Raw genomic sequence first — 14194 nt, 5'->3', positions numbered from 1 at the left:
GAAAAAAAAATAAAAAAAGGAAGGAAGATTTCCCCCTTGCTGTGTAAAAGAATTCAGCATGACATGGAAAGCTCAGTAAAACCATAGCACTCTTTCCCACCAGGGGACAAAGCCACAAAGAGGGAAAGAGAAATGGGTGGAAGCCAATATTTGTCAGACTGATCCAACATGACTGAGCTCAGAAGCAGGGCAGTTTCAGACTGAAGCTGAAAGATCAGCTTTTAGGATCAGCAGTACAGCTTAACGGTGCACAAATCCAAGGCAGTTCAGACGCCACAAATCAAGGATGTTCAGAAGACCTCTCAGTATAATTAGACTGTCATATTCTTAATAAAACCTTAGCATTACCCTGGAGAGAAAAATCTAACAGGTATTGGCCAAAATCTGAGAGGTAAAGGACAACTGCAGAAATTTAACACAAAATACTATGAAACTTGAGAGAAAACCATTCCAAAGGGGTAAGAAAGGCTTGAGACCATCTTCCATTGTTAAACTGGAGATCATGTGGACATAAAGTATATAATCTTACATGTAGCTGTGCCAATGACCTTACTGTAATCTCTCAGGATATGTTCTTCTGAAATAAGCAAGAATAGAAAATTATTCAAGTATACATAACTTAAAGAACTCTTTTCAGTCCCTTATTGTATTTGTGGGAAAAGAGGGACTGATAAAAAAAATGCAACACAATTTCTGAAATAGACCAAAGAGTTAGACACAATTCCTTTGACACCTACTGAATTTTTTTAATTTAATCTAAAGACCAATAAATCAAACCCTTAGGTATTAAAACTGTGCTCATCCGGGAATTCCTAATTGCTGTTTCTGCTGGCTGGGTCCTTTGCTATTTGGTTAAATATATCAATTCCTAAAAAGCTCTGACCCCTGAGCAGAGCTTTGCCTAAAATCCAAGTCAAAACCTATTTCCATAAGGATGAAATGCTGAATAAAAGCACAACATTGTGGGGCCACTGAAGCTTGTTCCACATAATTTCAGCGCACTGAATCTACCTTAAAAGCAATTAATTGCTACAGAAATGCATCACCAAATGTCTGAGATCCAAATCCATCTTTACTGATGTCAAAAGAAACTTCCAGTAACCAAATCAATAGTAGAAAAAGTTGCTCTGATTTCTAATTGCTGTTCCTGACACCGTGGTTCCTTGCAGCTGTGAACTATTTTGCTCTGTTAACACTTCCTGTTTCAACATGCTCAGAGTTAATGGAATTACAACGAATGTTGCTGTTTTCACACATCTAGTCAGCTCCCTGGGGAACTGGGAACAAATTGATTTTGTTCTACCTATATTTTTAGGGTATATTGTCTTCTCTTGAGCGTGAGACATTTGTATCATTTGTCTTTACTTAAAAAGCCTCCTTACATCTCCCCAGAGAAGAATAAATAATTTAAAAAATCATAGATGTGAATATTTACAAAGAATGTTAAAGAAGGTGACTTATTTTCAGACATCTAGAAATTCTATAATTTATTTTAAAAATTGTGTAGCTGTAAATCTGTGCTTCTCAGACCATTACATTTCATAACAGTGCCATCTACTGGGAGAGGCCCACAAGCGAAATCAAAGTACGTTTTTCCTCCTCCCATTTTTTTCCAATTAAACCACCGTTTCCCCCTGAAGCTTTTCTTTTAATTACTGATATCCAACACCTCCTCCAAAGGGCAATATAAACAGATGTGGAAAAGTAATTGCAGGAACCAGAAAGCTGGTAGTGAGGGAATACTGCTGAAGATTTCACATTGCAATGTTTCTTCTAAATACAACAGTAGCCTATTATTACTATTTGGATCAATTCTTCCTAACCAATCTGGTGTCATTGAAAAGAAACTAAAAAAAAAAAAAAGGAAAGAAATTCCTTCTTTCAGAGATGTTAGTTTCACTTGTTTATCTACATGATGAACACAGTCCCTGGTAACAACTCTCCAAGATTCTCTTTTCCAGCAGCATGCATATGATATATGTATGTATGTATGCATATGGTGATTCCTAGCAAAGCCCTCTGCAGACATCTACAGTACCAGAATCTCTTCCAGAGTGGAGAACCTCTCAGGATAAGAAACTACAACTGAGAATAACATTTATAATTCCACTGAAAGATGCAGATTTCCCTGGAAACCTACAATAATACTGATACAGCGTGAAGGGTGCACAGTCTTCATACATAATGTTATCTCATATTATTTTCATTCACAAGTAGAAGTAGTCACATTATTTTATTATTATTATTATTATTCTTTACTGGAAGACTCTTTATTATCAACATAACCTAATCATTTCCATTTAGAACTTCATCTGAAGTCTCCTTTTCTAACCAACACATCATTACTGCCCCTAGTGTTATCCCAGCAATTGCAGTCTGGCTTTTACACAAACCTCATCAGTAAGGCCCAGCTACTGTGTCCTGTCACAATGCTTCAAAGATCTTATGTAAAAAGTGACTGCATTTGCACCCTGCAAGGTGATTACAGGAGCTGAAAAGGAAACATGTATTTAAGGAGATGAAACAGGTAAGCACAGGGATCGGATAGTTAAATGGAAGTTCTTTCCCATCCTCCTACATGCACAGTTGCAATGATTGGCATATGCCAAAAGAAATATGTTTGCTCCCATTTCAAGTCCTAAACTCAAATTTTAAGAGAAAATAAAACAAAACTTGTGAAGACATAGATGCACTGAACTATGAGATAGATTCCAGATGCCCTGATGGTACTTGGTGAGGGGAGCAACCGAGCTCTCAGATGAAGGCTGTGCACGGGACACCCTGAAGACAACTAAACTTCTTTCTTTGAAAGGGCACGGACAGGTTGTCAGTAACAGACACGCACCAAATGAAACTCCTCCTTTGGAAAAAAAGAGCAAAACCAAACCATTTGAGTCTGGGAAACACATCCCGAGTGCTGGGAGCTGTGCAAAGCAGCTGCCCACCGCCTCACCCACGCACCCACTGCCCCCAAGAGAGAAGTATGCAACACCACACTGCCTCCTGCACACCTCTCCTTCTCCACCACCCTCCTGTCTTAAGGGCTGTGCTGCTGTTCTGGGATGAAGAACAGCTTGCCGCAACAGGAAAATGCACAAATGCTCCCAGTTCCTCTCTCGACATCTGCATTTCTACACGTGCTTCCTGCCAGCTGCAAAATAAATACTTCTCTTGTGGTTAATTGTCATCATTTCCACATAAGAAATGCATGCAGGGATGAAGATTGACTTAAAGGAAATTAAATATTTTTAAGAAAAAGAAGAAGAAGGAAGTTGTGAGGAAATTTTTTATGTTGCAGCATACCAGGCTTGTTGCCTCCAGAGATGGGAGAGTTGATGAGAAATAAGACAAGATACACAATAGCACTTTAAGACATTAGCTGCATTTCTAGTTTCTTTTTCACATGGGCAGGGCCTGGAGCTCTTCCAAAGGCACCACCTATACATATACATGGGCAGCATGACTGTTAGGAACACAGAGAACAGCAGAGCAACTGAGACACTGCTCTGCTGAATGTAACCTGGAGATTTTAACAATTCAGGGATGCCTATGAGTTTGCAACTAATATTTCCTAATGTCCAGATTCTCAGTTCTGACCATTGGGTCTCAAGCCCAAAAGGATATCAACGAAAGAAGAATCAAAGGACAGACTCATGGAGAGGTAAAAGCAATGGCTTTTTCACCTATACTAATAGAACTGACCAAAACAAAACACTAGTTTATGCCATGGAACATTAGCTAAAGATTTACTGTGTCCAGAGGCAAAGGATGATGAATTGTGAAGACCTACTTGCTGAAAGTTTAAAGTAGCAGCTTTGTATTAGTGATTAGATGATCAAATTAGTCATCAATCTGTTGTGCAGTGATATCAACCTCAAGTTTGTGATGAGATCTGTACCTCTTAGTGTGAGATCTTACTTCCTCATAGCTTAATATTTTAAATTTGGTCAAAATGTTTTCTTAATGGGCTAGTTCTCCAGGAATATTTCTTATCATCTTAAAAGTCCCATGAACTAAGTACTATTTTTTGTCTTTTTTTTTTTTTTTTTAATATGGGAGCACCGATAAAAAATAGAAACCACATCCTCCCTTAGTCTCAGTCATATGCTACCAGAAGATCTCTTGCATTCTCTCTAGCAAATGTGTGACTGTGAGATATGAATTGGTGATCTCATTCTTTTGTAAGAACAATACTAAAACAATTTATAATAATATATTCTTGTATACTACATGGAAGCACAGTTCTATTACACAGCTCTCAAACATGAAAAAGTTGATTACGTTAGTTACATCTAAGAACAACTCTACTTTAACATCCAGTTATATTCCAAACTGCTCTTCCTTTCCCTTTTCTTCTTTTTCTTCTGTGCACAACTCTAAGATGACCATCATAGTCTGAACATAAATCTTTATGCAAATATCAACAGCAAAGATCAGTGCTATTTCCATATTTAGGACTTCCTCAACTGCTAGAGCCACTCCTCTAAGATCCCTTAAGTGCAACTCCAACAGCTACCTCGTACCAGCTTCATTTTGGAAAAAAAAAAATGTTTTTTTTCACACTTTTGCTGTTTTCTTACTGTAAGCCAAGGACATTCTTCACACATATTACAAATATTTCTAAATAAGAAGCACCATTTCCTGTCCTAAAGTTTTCTCCTCTTCTTCCAGCTCAAACATCTCAGCAGATTCAGAATGCGACTGCAGACTGCAGAGGTAGGCTCTTTTTTTTTTTTTTCAGTTTTGGGACATGGGCTGAAATCAACAAAAAATGGGGAAGGTATTTGAAGTGACAAGAGCCTTCATGTAAGACTAAATCTTTTGCCTCAGCTGCATGAGATGCTTTGCATGCTTGTACATGAAGCTAACTTCATCTTTACTAATGTACACTTCTATGTACATTCAAAATTGCTTGAAGATATCAAGATGTCTTTCTCCCTCTAGAATAGTTGGAATTTATCTCAGACTGATTTATTACCAATTTATATGAAAAGACAAGGAAAGTTATTCTTAGATACACATTAATGTTATCTCATAAAAGCAAAACAATTTGATACAAAGCTCCAATTGCTTCTATTTAAAAGTCAAAGATAAAAGTTCAGACATCTTATGTGAGATTAAGTCTGCCTGTTTACGCATGGTCACAGACAAAATACTGTTGTCACTTTTAGGTGCACATGCTACCTCTTTACTAGCTTATAAAATTACTTTCTCCTACAATCAACACCCTGTAATATTTCTCTTTTATTCTTTAATTATTTTAGATGTTGCTGTAGTTCAAAAGTTTTTCTTTGGTTCATCTGTTGGCTTTGTGTGCATGTGCTCTCTTGTATATGAAGGCATGCATTTTCCATCAAGCGTTTGAAATTCCACACTGATAACGAAAAATGCAAAGTTGTGGCGCCTGTTATTGAAAGTAGGAAATGTAAGAAAAAATAAACATCTATTTCAATAGAATTAAGCATAGCCTAAACGTCAGCATGCTTTGGAATAACCTGGGGGATTTGTGGAATGACAGGTGAACTCACACAAGTTTCTTCTTTCCAGAGATCCTCTCCAACCCCAGGCTCACACCTCTTCATGGTACTTTGGACGTAGTGATGAACCAGAATGTAAGCCTCTCTTGCCACTCAGACTCTGGATCTCCTCCTGTCAGATATACACTATTTAAACACAGTCAGAAGGTGTCTGCTTTAAATAGGACAGACTTGAATCCAGCTTTGTTTAACTTAACTATCAATTCTGCCAGCGATGTGGGTGAATACAAGTGCAAAGCTGAGAATGAAATCTCCAATGGTGAAAAATACAGCAGAAGTCTCAACTTCACACTTAAAGGTATGTCTTGCTGTATTAATTTTCAGCACATTTTATTTTACTGGATATAAGGAGGAAATCTTTCACAAGAAAGGTGGTGAAGCATTGGAAAAGGTTGCCCAGAGAATCCCCCATCATTGGAAATGTTAAAAGTCAGGTTGGACGGGGCTTTGGCAAACCTGATCCAGTAAAAATATCCCTCCTTGTTGATGCTGAACAACTGAAGCTGAACTGGAGCTGAACATAACTACTGTGAACTGCTATCATTCCCTCAGAAGTCAGCAGTGCTATTTTGGTATGCCCCACTGAATATTTCATCCTTTATAGGCATCTCTTTCTCTAATGTTGCTGCTTAATTCAGTCTTGCTTCGGAGTTTGTCCTGTAATCAGTGCTGAAATCTTTTCAGGTTCTTTTTGTTGCTGTTGTTTTTTACAGAGCCAGTTTCCAAACCAGTGCTGAGCTCACCCAATTCTCAAGCAAAGAAAGGTCAAAACGTGACCTTGTCTTGTCTCTCAGAGAAAGGCTCTCTCCCTATCACATACACATTCTTCAAAGACAAACAGAGCATCCAAGCTCCGGTGAAGATGCAGAACAGGGAAGCAGCAGTGATTTCTGTACTTATCAAATCCTCTAGTGACTTTGGAATGTATAAATGCAAAGCTGAAAATCGCCTTCGCAATAATACAAAATACAGCAACAGTTTCAATTTCACATTAGCAGGTATGCACGTATCACACAGTGTACTACTGCCAATAAACAACCAAGGACAGAATATACTATGAATGCAACTATTAACCAGAAACATTATTCCTGCAATGTAATGCTCAAAGTATAATTACTTCAATAGTAATTCTAAAAACTGAGTTACTTTTAAATTAATGCAAAAAGACAATAACATGCAACCTAGATAGTAATAGTAGAAGTGATTCTGAGGATGAGTGTAAAAGACTCACTTTTAGAAGAGATCCCTGGTCCACTCTGCTCTGCCTTGGAGCGATCCTAATTTCCCTTTTCTCTCTGATCTCTATGAAAGAGAGGGTCATTGACAGCAGCATCCTCCCCTCCTTCAGCTGTGGTGGTTGTGTGCAATTTGCAGTAGTTCTGCTAACCACAGCTAAACCAAAAGCTGAAAGAAATGCAAGGTTGTGATTTTAGCTGGCAGAAAATACTTCGAATACAAAATAACATTTCCTTACATAATCACTTTTTTTTCTTTTCTTTTCTTTTTTTTTTAGAAGAGAGAAGCAATTCTCAACCCCTGATCATTTCCCTTGGATTGATCTTACTACTGTTAGCAATAGGACTTGCTCTGGCAATTCCATTTTTCATAATCCCTTCATATAAAGCAAGTGAGTTATTTGAACGTCTGTTTCATTTTCTGGAGGGACAGATTTATGTCTTCAGTATATTCTAGTGTGCAAACATGCTACAAGTTATGGTCTTGGCATTTTAGGAGGTTGTTAACTCTTCTTTTAAGCAGCCTGGTGTAAAAACATTCAGTGCCATTTCAATGGCAGACATAAAATGAGGGAAGCAAAGAAATGGCTAAACCAAGACAAATACTGAAAGGAAATGGGTGTTCTTTATTTCTAGTAAATAAAGTCCATTAAAAATGCCTCTGTTAAGGAAAGATGTTGTTTTCATGATCAATAAGTATTCAAAAATAATACGAAACTGCTAAACCACCTCTAAGATAAATTGATACATGCACATAGTTGGCTTTTGTTTTGTTTTGTTTTTTTGCAGAAAAATGTAAACGTCCTATGTCCTCAACTGGCCATACTTCAATAGAGAAAGTAGAAGAGTCAGAAGACCGCATCACATACGCAGAGATTGGCAAGTTCACGTCACTCTCCACGTAGCCACAAAACTTAAATATGCAGGAGTTTGTACAAAGTACAAGAATGCTCTTGTACCGTGCACAGCTAGTATGGACTAATTCCCTCGCACACTGCAGAAACAGCAGAAGGGAACACCTGCTAAGTGAGATATTAGTACTCCTACTGACCATGCCATGGCAGACACAACTCAGCATCCACCTATTGGGCACTGTCTGCCATGCAGCCAAACCCACAGGTAGTTAAATGTACTAAAGTTCCATATCAAAATCTACCACGAACGGAAATAAAATGGAGAACTGCATTTGGTAACCTATTGTGAGGATAGGAACAGAGGAAAAGAAAACTAGAGGAGAATAAGTAAACCTGAGGTGCAGTGGCCATTAATTAAGAACTAAAAACAGGCTACAAGCAAGCTGCAGCAAAACAAAACATAGCTCCTGCATTCTGTTCAAAGTTCAATCATTTGTAACTGAGTTAACCACTGTTCATCTTTAATCCAGAGCCAGTTCAACCAGAAGAAGAATACGTCAACCTCTCTGTTATAAGAAGAGATGAACAAGGTGAAAACCTTATTTTGTAGCAGCGGAATATCTGATGTGCACCAATGTGTTCGGGGTGGAGGGGAAGATTAGGGTTGGAACAGCAGAGAGTAGAGGTGACCAGTAGCAGTTACATTCTGAAACTGCTAACTTACCATGGGAAATATATGAATATAACTTTATCTAAGCTAGAGGGGGAAAGATTCCACAGCTTAATTTTGGAACCATGCAGGAGATGTTACTAGCAACCAAGTTGCTGATGGTTATTAATTCTTCTGCTGTGTCTTTACTAAAAAAAACAAAAAACAAAAACCATGAATTATTTTACTCTTTTCACAGAGAACAGATCGTGTGCTACAATCTATTCAAAGGTCCTCATCAGAGATGGAGCACAAGGTAACATGGCCTGTGTGATTAACTCTATTACATATCTATAAAGAATCTTTCAGTTCTCACATATTTGTAAGTACCACCACATCTGCTCAGAGATGATGTTTAGATACTGACTGCCTAGCCTAAATTTACTTAACAGATCACATAGTTAGTTGTCTACTACTAAGAAGAATCCTTAAGTAATACTATGGTTATAATACAAAATGTCTAACAGGTAGATTGCAATTACAAAGGAACAAATAGCAATCCTGTTAAATAAACAACAATTTCTTGTCCTTTTTTATTTTTAATCAAAAGTACAGTGGAGTCACTGTCAGGATAAGAGCAAATCTCCTGTGCATTTAAACATTATTCCTGAAATAAAAACTGATTGTATAAGAGCATAAATTAATCAAAAAGTCTTTAGTCATTACAAGAAGTTATTTCAACTTCGTTGTCCTCCAAGGCACATGCTAGAAGTTCCATATCTGACTTTTCTATCTGCTGTTACCCAGTGGTAACCACAGCAGTTTCTCAGTTCTCAGACTGAAGTAAAACCAAAGAAAGAGAGTAAAATTGAAGACAAGAAAGACAATATGGTTAGCCCTGCTGCAGAGGGACAAGTCTGTCTCTCTTCTTTTCCAGGTAACCTGGGAGACATAGATTTGACAGAAAAGGGATACATTATTAAGTTTTAGCAGAACTCTTTGCAAAATGGCTAAATCTGTGACCATTGAAATCATTTCAGGCACAGACACTTACAAAAGTCACTTTTATTAGATATATTTAAGTTCATACATTTTTAGCCGATGCTATATACTTAGTTAAAAAGTCTTTCAACCTAGAAATGTGCATCATTTCCTTCATGGTAGTGTCTCTGCTTCTCAGCTGGACCACTCCATTCTCCAGAGTAGAATCACTTATCAAAACCATGAAGAGAACACTCATCTCATCATACCTGCAAAGAAAAGATCACATCCATTACTGCTTTTGATGTATGAAATTTCAGATAAGTTATGTATCATAACCTGAATGAATTTATTTTGGCTACAATGCACAGTGCCAAGACACTCATTTTCTTACATTCCTTGCTCTCCTGACTGCATTTCTTTAAGTTATTATATTACTTTAGTGCATTAATTGTTATTTAATGACCTATTATAAGAGTATTTTTATACAAGTGATTATTCTGTTATTTAATAGCCAGACTTTGAAGACTACTGTACATGAACCAATCATTATATCTGTTTTTCATGCACATTTTCTCTGTGGAAAAGAACTTATTCATCAATATGCTCATGACTGATGAATATGAGCTCAAAATGTACTGCTGATACACAAATCATGTAGGAAGAGTTCAAGTGGAATACTGGTTTTTATTTGCTTAAATAATTCCTGCACATACATCATTCAGACTCAAAGAACTTTTAAGTTCAGAACTAGGCAAAGTGTGCCAGCTGAAGCAGTACTTAAGAATAGAATACAGAACTGGTCCAGATGCAAAAAAAGAGGAAGACAGGACAGTTTTGCAAGTTTATGACTCATCTTAAGAAATTTACTTTCATAGGAGAGTTTCTAAAAAAGATCTCACGATTCAAACAACAACCCTGGAAACAGTGTGAAAGGCTAATGTTTCATTCAATTCTTAAAATGAACAGGCATTGCTCCTTCTAATAAAAATCAATAGAATCTGAGTTTATAGTCAGACCACATGCCTTTATTCATGTGGTTACTGCACTCAATAACTTCTTACTGAAAAAAGCACATTTTTGCTAATTCACAGAAAATCACCCTTCACCTTTGAACATTAACTTACTAAAAGATGTTTCTCCTTACTTTGTGTAAAGCTGCTCCAGAGATACCTGTGTGGTTTCAAGATAACCTGGCCATACAGCAATTCTATTTTCTGATAGTTCATTGAACAATCCTTGACAAACCTGTATTTATTTAAGAAAAAAGTAAAAAGAACAATTTTGAGAATCTAGAAACAAATCGAACTCTGTTACTTGCAATATTAGCGTTCCTAGTTGGTGTTAATTTACTGGCCGAAATGATCTCAGAGTGGAAAGCTGTTTAGCAATTAAATCTCAACTATTATTTAAAAAACACATCAGCTTAAGTTTCTTCCCTTCTGAGGTGACTGGCTTACTGACTGACTTCAGTTAAAAAAAAAAAAAACCTTGAAGTCCGAAGATGAAATCCATAAGTTAGGATAACTATGAAAGATTAAGAACCTGAAAGGGATTTTGTTGTTTATTCTATTTTTTTTTTTTTCATGAAACAAATTCAAACTTACTAACAGTACTAAAGTAGTGTGCTAAAGCAAAGATGGCATCTGCTTCCTCACTGTACTTCTTCAGCCATGACTCACAAGCTCACTGTGGAGGAAGCATTATGGAATATGTGCAAACATGAATCTCAGAATTGAAATAGCAGCATGACTTTCACCAACATAGGCAGTGCCTGACTTTCAGTTGAAAGTCACATGGGAAGTTAACACAATATATGAGAACAAACCTGTTCTCACAACATACCTGCCGCAGCTCTGTTGTTGGGCCCTTCCCTACATCCAAAGCCACTTTGATAGGTGTTAAACAAGGATGAAGTTTAAGTACCTAATAATTTCACAAAAAGCAAGAGATTACTGAATACGGTTAGTATGAACACTGAAACAGAACTACAGAATGTTATACAGTCATTTGAAGATTTGTCACTGAAATGAAGCAGCTTTGATCCTAAAGGTTCTAAACACACTGAATTTTTCTTACAGCTCAAAATCCTGAACTAGAAAAAAGCAAGCCATATTTCAGATACTTAATACATATGCCAGCTAGGTAATCACAATGTAAGTTACCATTCTGTCTGAGTCCCAGAGGAGGAGAGATGAAGATTTGCTAGCAGAGCTTTAGTAGGACTAAAGAGGTCAAAGAGACACTAGACAGTTACTATCCAGCTATCCAGCCTACTGCTTATTCTTAAAGACAAACACCTGTTTGCTTAGCAAGCATTGTGTGAATGCTAGCACTGTAACTCCAGAAAACATCAGTAAAAGTAGGATTAATGATGGTCATCGAGGGAAAATGCCTCACTGCTACCCGTAACCCAGCCTTTCTGCTCTTGGAACCCCCCAAACTCTGCTTGAAGAGACAATTTCCCCCAGCATTTTCTCTCCCTCTCAAAACAAGTATGTTCCAATTCCTCCCAACAGCACCACTTACATGGCAAAAGCTTACTAATCACTGGAGAGAAGGTATGAGAGGAAAAGTGATCTCTGAATGAGAGAAAATTGTTTATGTGGGTAAAAAGGACTACAGAAGTAGTCCCACAGGCCCAGTCTACTGCTAGTACTGAAAACTGTTCTGCCTGCATCCCTTGGGGAAGGGAACAGGGGACAGAGACATGGAAGAAAGAGATGATTGAATTTATCACCTTCTCTATGGATTATTAGGTTTGCACTCAACACAATGCTCTCAGACAACAAAAGCACTTTGCTGCTTGCTTTCACAAGCACATTGATCTCTGTTGACCTGGGAAGTGATTTTTGGCATTCAGGCCCAGCACTTAAGCACATCCCTTCCCTCCATCATCCATTCTCCCTTTCACTAGTTACCTTTCTCTGTGAATTTTTCTTTGTTGTCAGAGGATTCTCAGCCAGCTGGAGAGAATCAAAGAGATAAGCTAATGCTCCTTGGTCCAGATTTCCACTCACAGACAGAACATGAGGAAGAACATTCTTCCTTCCATCCCGGCCCTGGTGAGGAAAAAAATAAATTACAAAAGCCACCAACCAACCATGATGGGGTGGATACCTGAAAGACTGCTGCAGAAGGGATTTTATTTATTTTAAATGTATAAGGAGGCACTGAGCTCAAGCACCCTTCTTATATTCAGACCCATCTTACAATCAGCTGCATTTTAAAATTACTGGCAACCTTAACATGTAACAGTGACTCAATTAGTTTGTAACAAAGAGAAGAACAATATAGCTCACTGCTATCTTCAAAGAATTAACTCCATGCATAAACAACATAGCATCACTATTTTATCTCCTTTTGAAAATAACATCTGCCAATGAAGGTCTGATAGCAGCGTATCAATTATTCTGGTTTTACCAGAAAAGAAAAAGAAAGTCACACAACAAACAATTGGATCAGCAAATCATAGAATCATAAACGTTTCTCTCATCTTTATCATAAAAGATTCTCCATGCAGTAAGGTAATGCTTACCAGCAATTTCGATCCATCCCCTGGATACATCTGTAGCAGTTCAGTGTCACCAAGGTTTTTCAATGTTTCTATTGTTTCCTTCCCCCAAGGAAAGTCATAATGCAAATTAAATCCCCGCCTTCCTTCTTCATCCTGAAAGTCACTGCTGCTGAAGTTGGATGGGCCCACCGCAAACTGAAAATCAAAGATATAAGAGGTATTCCACTATTGTGAATGCTAAATTAACTACAAAAACCACATCTCTGATGTCAAACAGAAGCTTATGGTTCACAGCAATCTTTTTTTCTTTTTTCATAAATTGAAACCCAAATCACTTCAATTGTTTCACAATACTTTTATCTCTAAACCTTTGCCTTTCTACAAGCGTATCACAAACCACTTCATGGCTTTGTCATGATCTTAAGTAATTTTTCAGTTTCTTGCAAGGAATGTGTGTATTTCAGTTACAAGAATTGGCAACGTATCAAAAAATCTATCAGGGTGCCTATTTCTCTGTGAAAAAACAAAGGAGTGGGTCAGGATTGCCCATATTACACCACTGTTACCTTTCTCCACCATTGCAGTCTCTGACGTAACCAATAATCGAGCCACTGTCCTGCAGTTCTGGGAGAGCTAAACCATGTAAGTAACGATGTAGTCCTTTCGCCTATTCTTTAAACAATAGCAAGGTCAGCAAGTTAACTCCTTCAAAAACAACAGGAAAGAAGCAAGAAATGGTTTTCAAGAGTAATCCAAGTTGAAACAACTATGCATACGTGTTTAGGTATGAAAGGGGATTTATCACTCTTTATTAGTCTACCTTCTAAGTTTTTCGTTGTGATGTTCACTTTCGGGAATGGAGTGAAAACATACTCCAACTTCAGCAAGGCCACAGGGCAGTCTCTTGTTCACAAATTCTAAGCAGCTAACATACTGTGCTAAAGCACCTGCCAGAAGACAGACAAGTAATTGCAGCAGCCACAAGGTATTTTATAGTAGAAACGAATACAGTGCATTATTTTATCCACAAGAGTAAACGAAGGCAGTAACAATGATTTAAGACCCCATTGCTACATACTGCTTATTCTTATAGCATCAAGCTATATTTTGCGTTCTGTAGACATGAGCTCAGCAGCTCACAGCCCGTACCTGCAGGTACTGTGATTTCAGCAGCCTACGCCCTCACCGCAGGGCAAAGTATAAAGCGCACACTGCTGCTCAGCTTCCCGAGTACAGATGGCAGCAATGAGACCCTCCCAGCGCGCTGCCACAACCGGAGAACGAGTTCCCCTGAAGGCAGCTGCGAACGGCCTGGGCTGCCCGAGCCTTGCGGAGCGCCGCCGTGCCGCTGTTCGTACCGGGCAGGAGGCTCTCACGAAGCGCTCCCACGCTGCCCGGCACTTCTTGCAGAGCCGCACCGT

At 38.1% G+C, this 14194-nt stretch overlaps 2 protein-coding genes and 1 long non-coding RNA gene across 4 annotated transcripts in view; 1 reads left to right on the top strand and 2 right to left on the bottom strand.

Annotated features, from left to right (window-relative positions):
• Positions 1 to 41: 41 nt before the first annotated feature.
• LOC104913806 lies at positions 42 to 8527 on the bottom strand. Its single transcript, XR_795626.3, has 4 exons — positions 8351 to 8527; positions 6769 to 6941; positions 5529 to 5649; positions 42 to 577 (listed from the first exon to the last, which is right to left on the bottom strand). It is a non-coding gene; the product is annotated as an uncharacterized LOC104913806 (long non-coding RNA).
• MILR1 (mast cell immunoglobulin like receptor 1) lies at positions 3239 to 9825 on the top strand. Of its 2 annotated transcripts, none has more exons than XM_010721520.3 (9): positions 3239 to 3661; positions 4672 to 4716; positions 5548 to 5835; positions 6251 to 6535; positions 7051 to 7164; positions 7562 to 7651; positions 8157 to 8216; positions 8535 to 8591; positions 9456 to 9825. In XM_010721520.3, exons 1-9 carry the CDS (start codon positions 3544 to 3546, stop codon positions 9479 to 9481), a joined length of 1083 nt encoding a protein of 360 aa, XP_010719822.1. In that variant the 5' UTR covers positions 3239 to 3543; the 3' UTR covers positions 9482 to 9825. The 2 variants fall into 2 exon arrangements, with proteins under 2 accessions (XP_010719822.1, XP_010719823.1); XM_010721521.3 differs by lacking the exon at positions 3239 to 3661 and adding an exon at positions 4099 to 4581.
• Positions 9459 to 14194, bottom strand: part of POLG2 (DNA polymerase gamma 2, accessory subunit) — a 7128-nt gene continuing 2392 nt past the window's right edge. The window contains exons 3-7 of the mRNA XM_031556385.1: positions 12795 to 12968; positions 12178 to 12318; positions 11102 to 11182; positions 10384 to 10504; positions 9459 to 9525 (exon numbers count right to left, since the gene is read on the bottom strand). Of these exons, the coding sequence (XP_031412245.1) occupies positions 10400 to 10504; positions 11102 to 11182; positions 12178 to 12318; positions 12795 to 12968 (501 nt within the window). The 3' untranslated portion in view covers positions 9459 to 9525; positions 10384 to 10399. The remainder of the gene's footprint in view (positions 9526 to 10383; positions 10505 to 11101; positions 11183 to 12177; positions 12319 to 12794; positions 12969 to 14194) is intronic.

Source organism: Meleagris gallopavo, chromosome 20 (assembly GCF_000146605.3).
Source record: "Meleagris gallopavo isolate NT-WF06-2002-E0010 breed Aviagen turkey brand Nicholas breeding stock chromosome 20, Turkey_5.1, whole genome shotgun sequence".
NCBI classification, from domain to species: Eukaryota; Metazoa; Chordata; class Aves; order Galliformes; family Phasianidae; genus Meleagris; species Meleagris gallopavo.
This window is presented reverse-complemented; position numbering and strand designations above follow the sequence as displayed.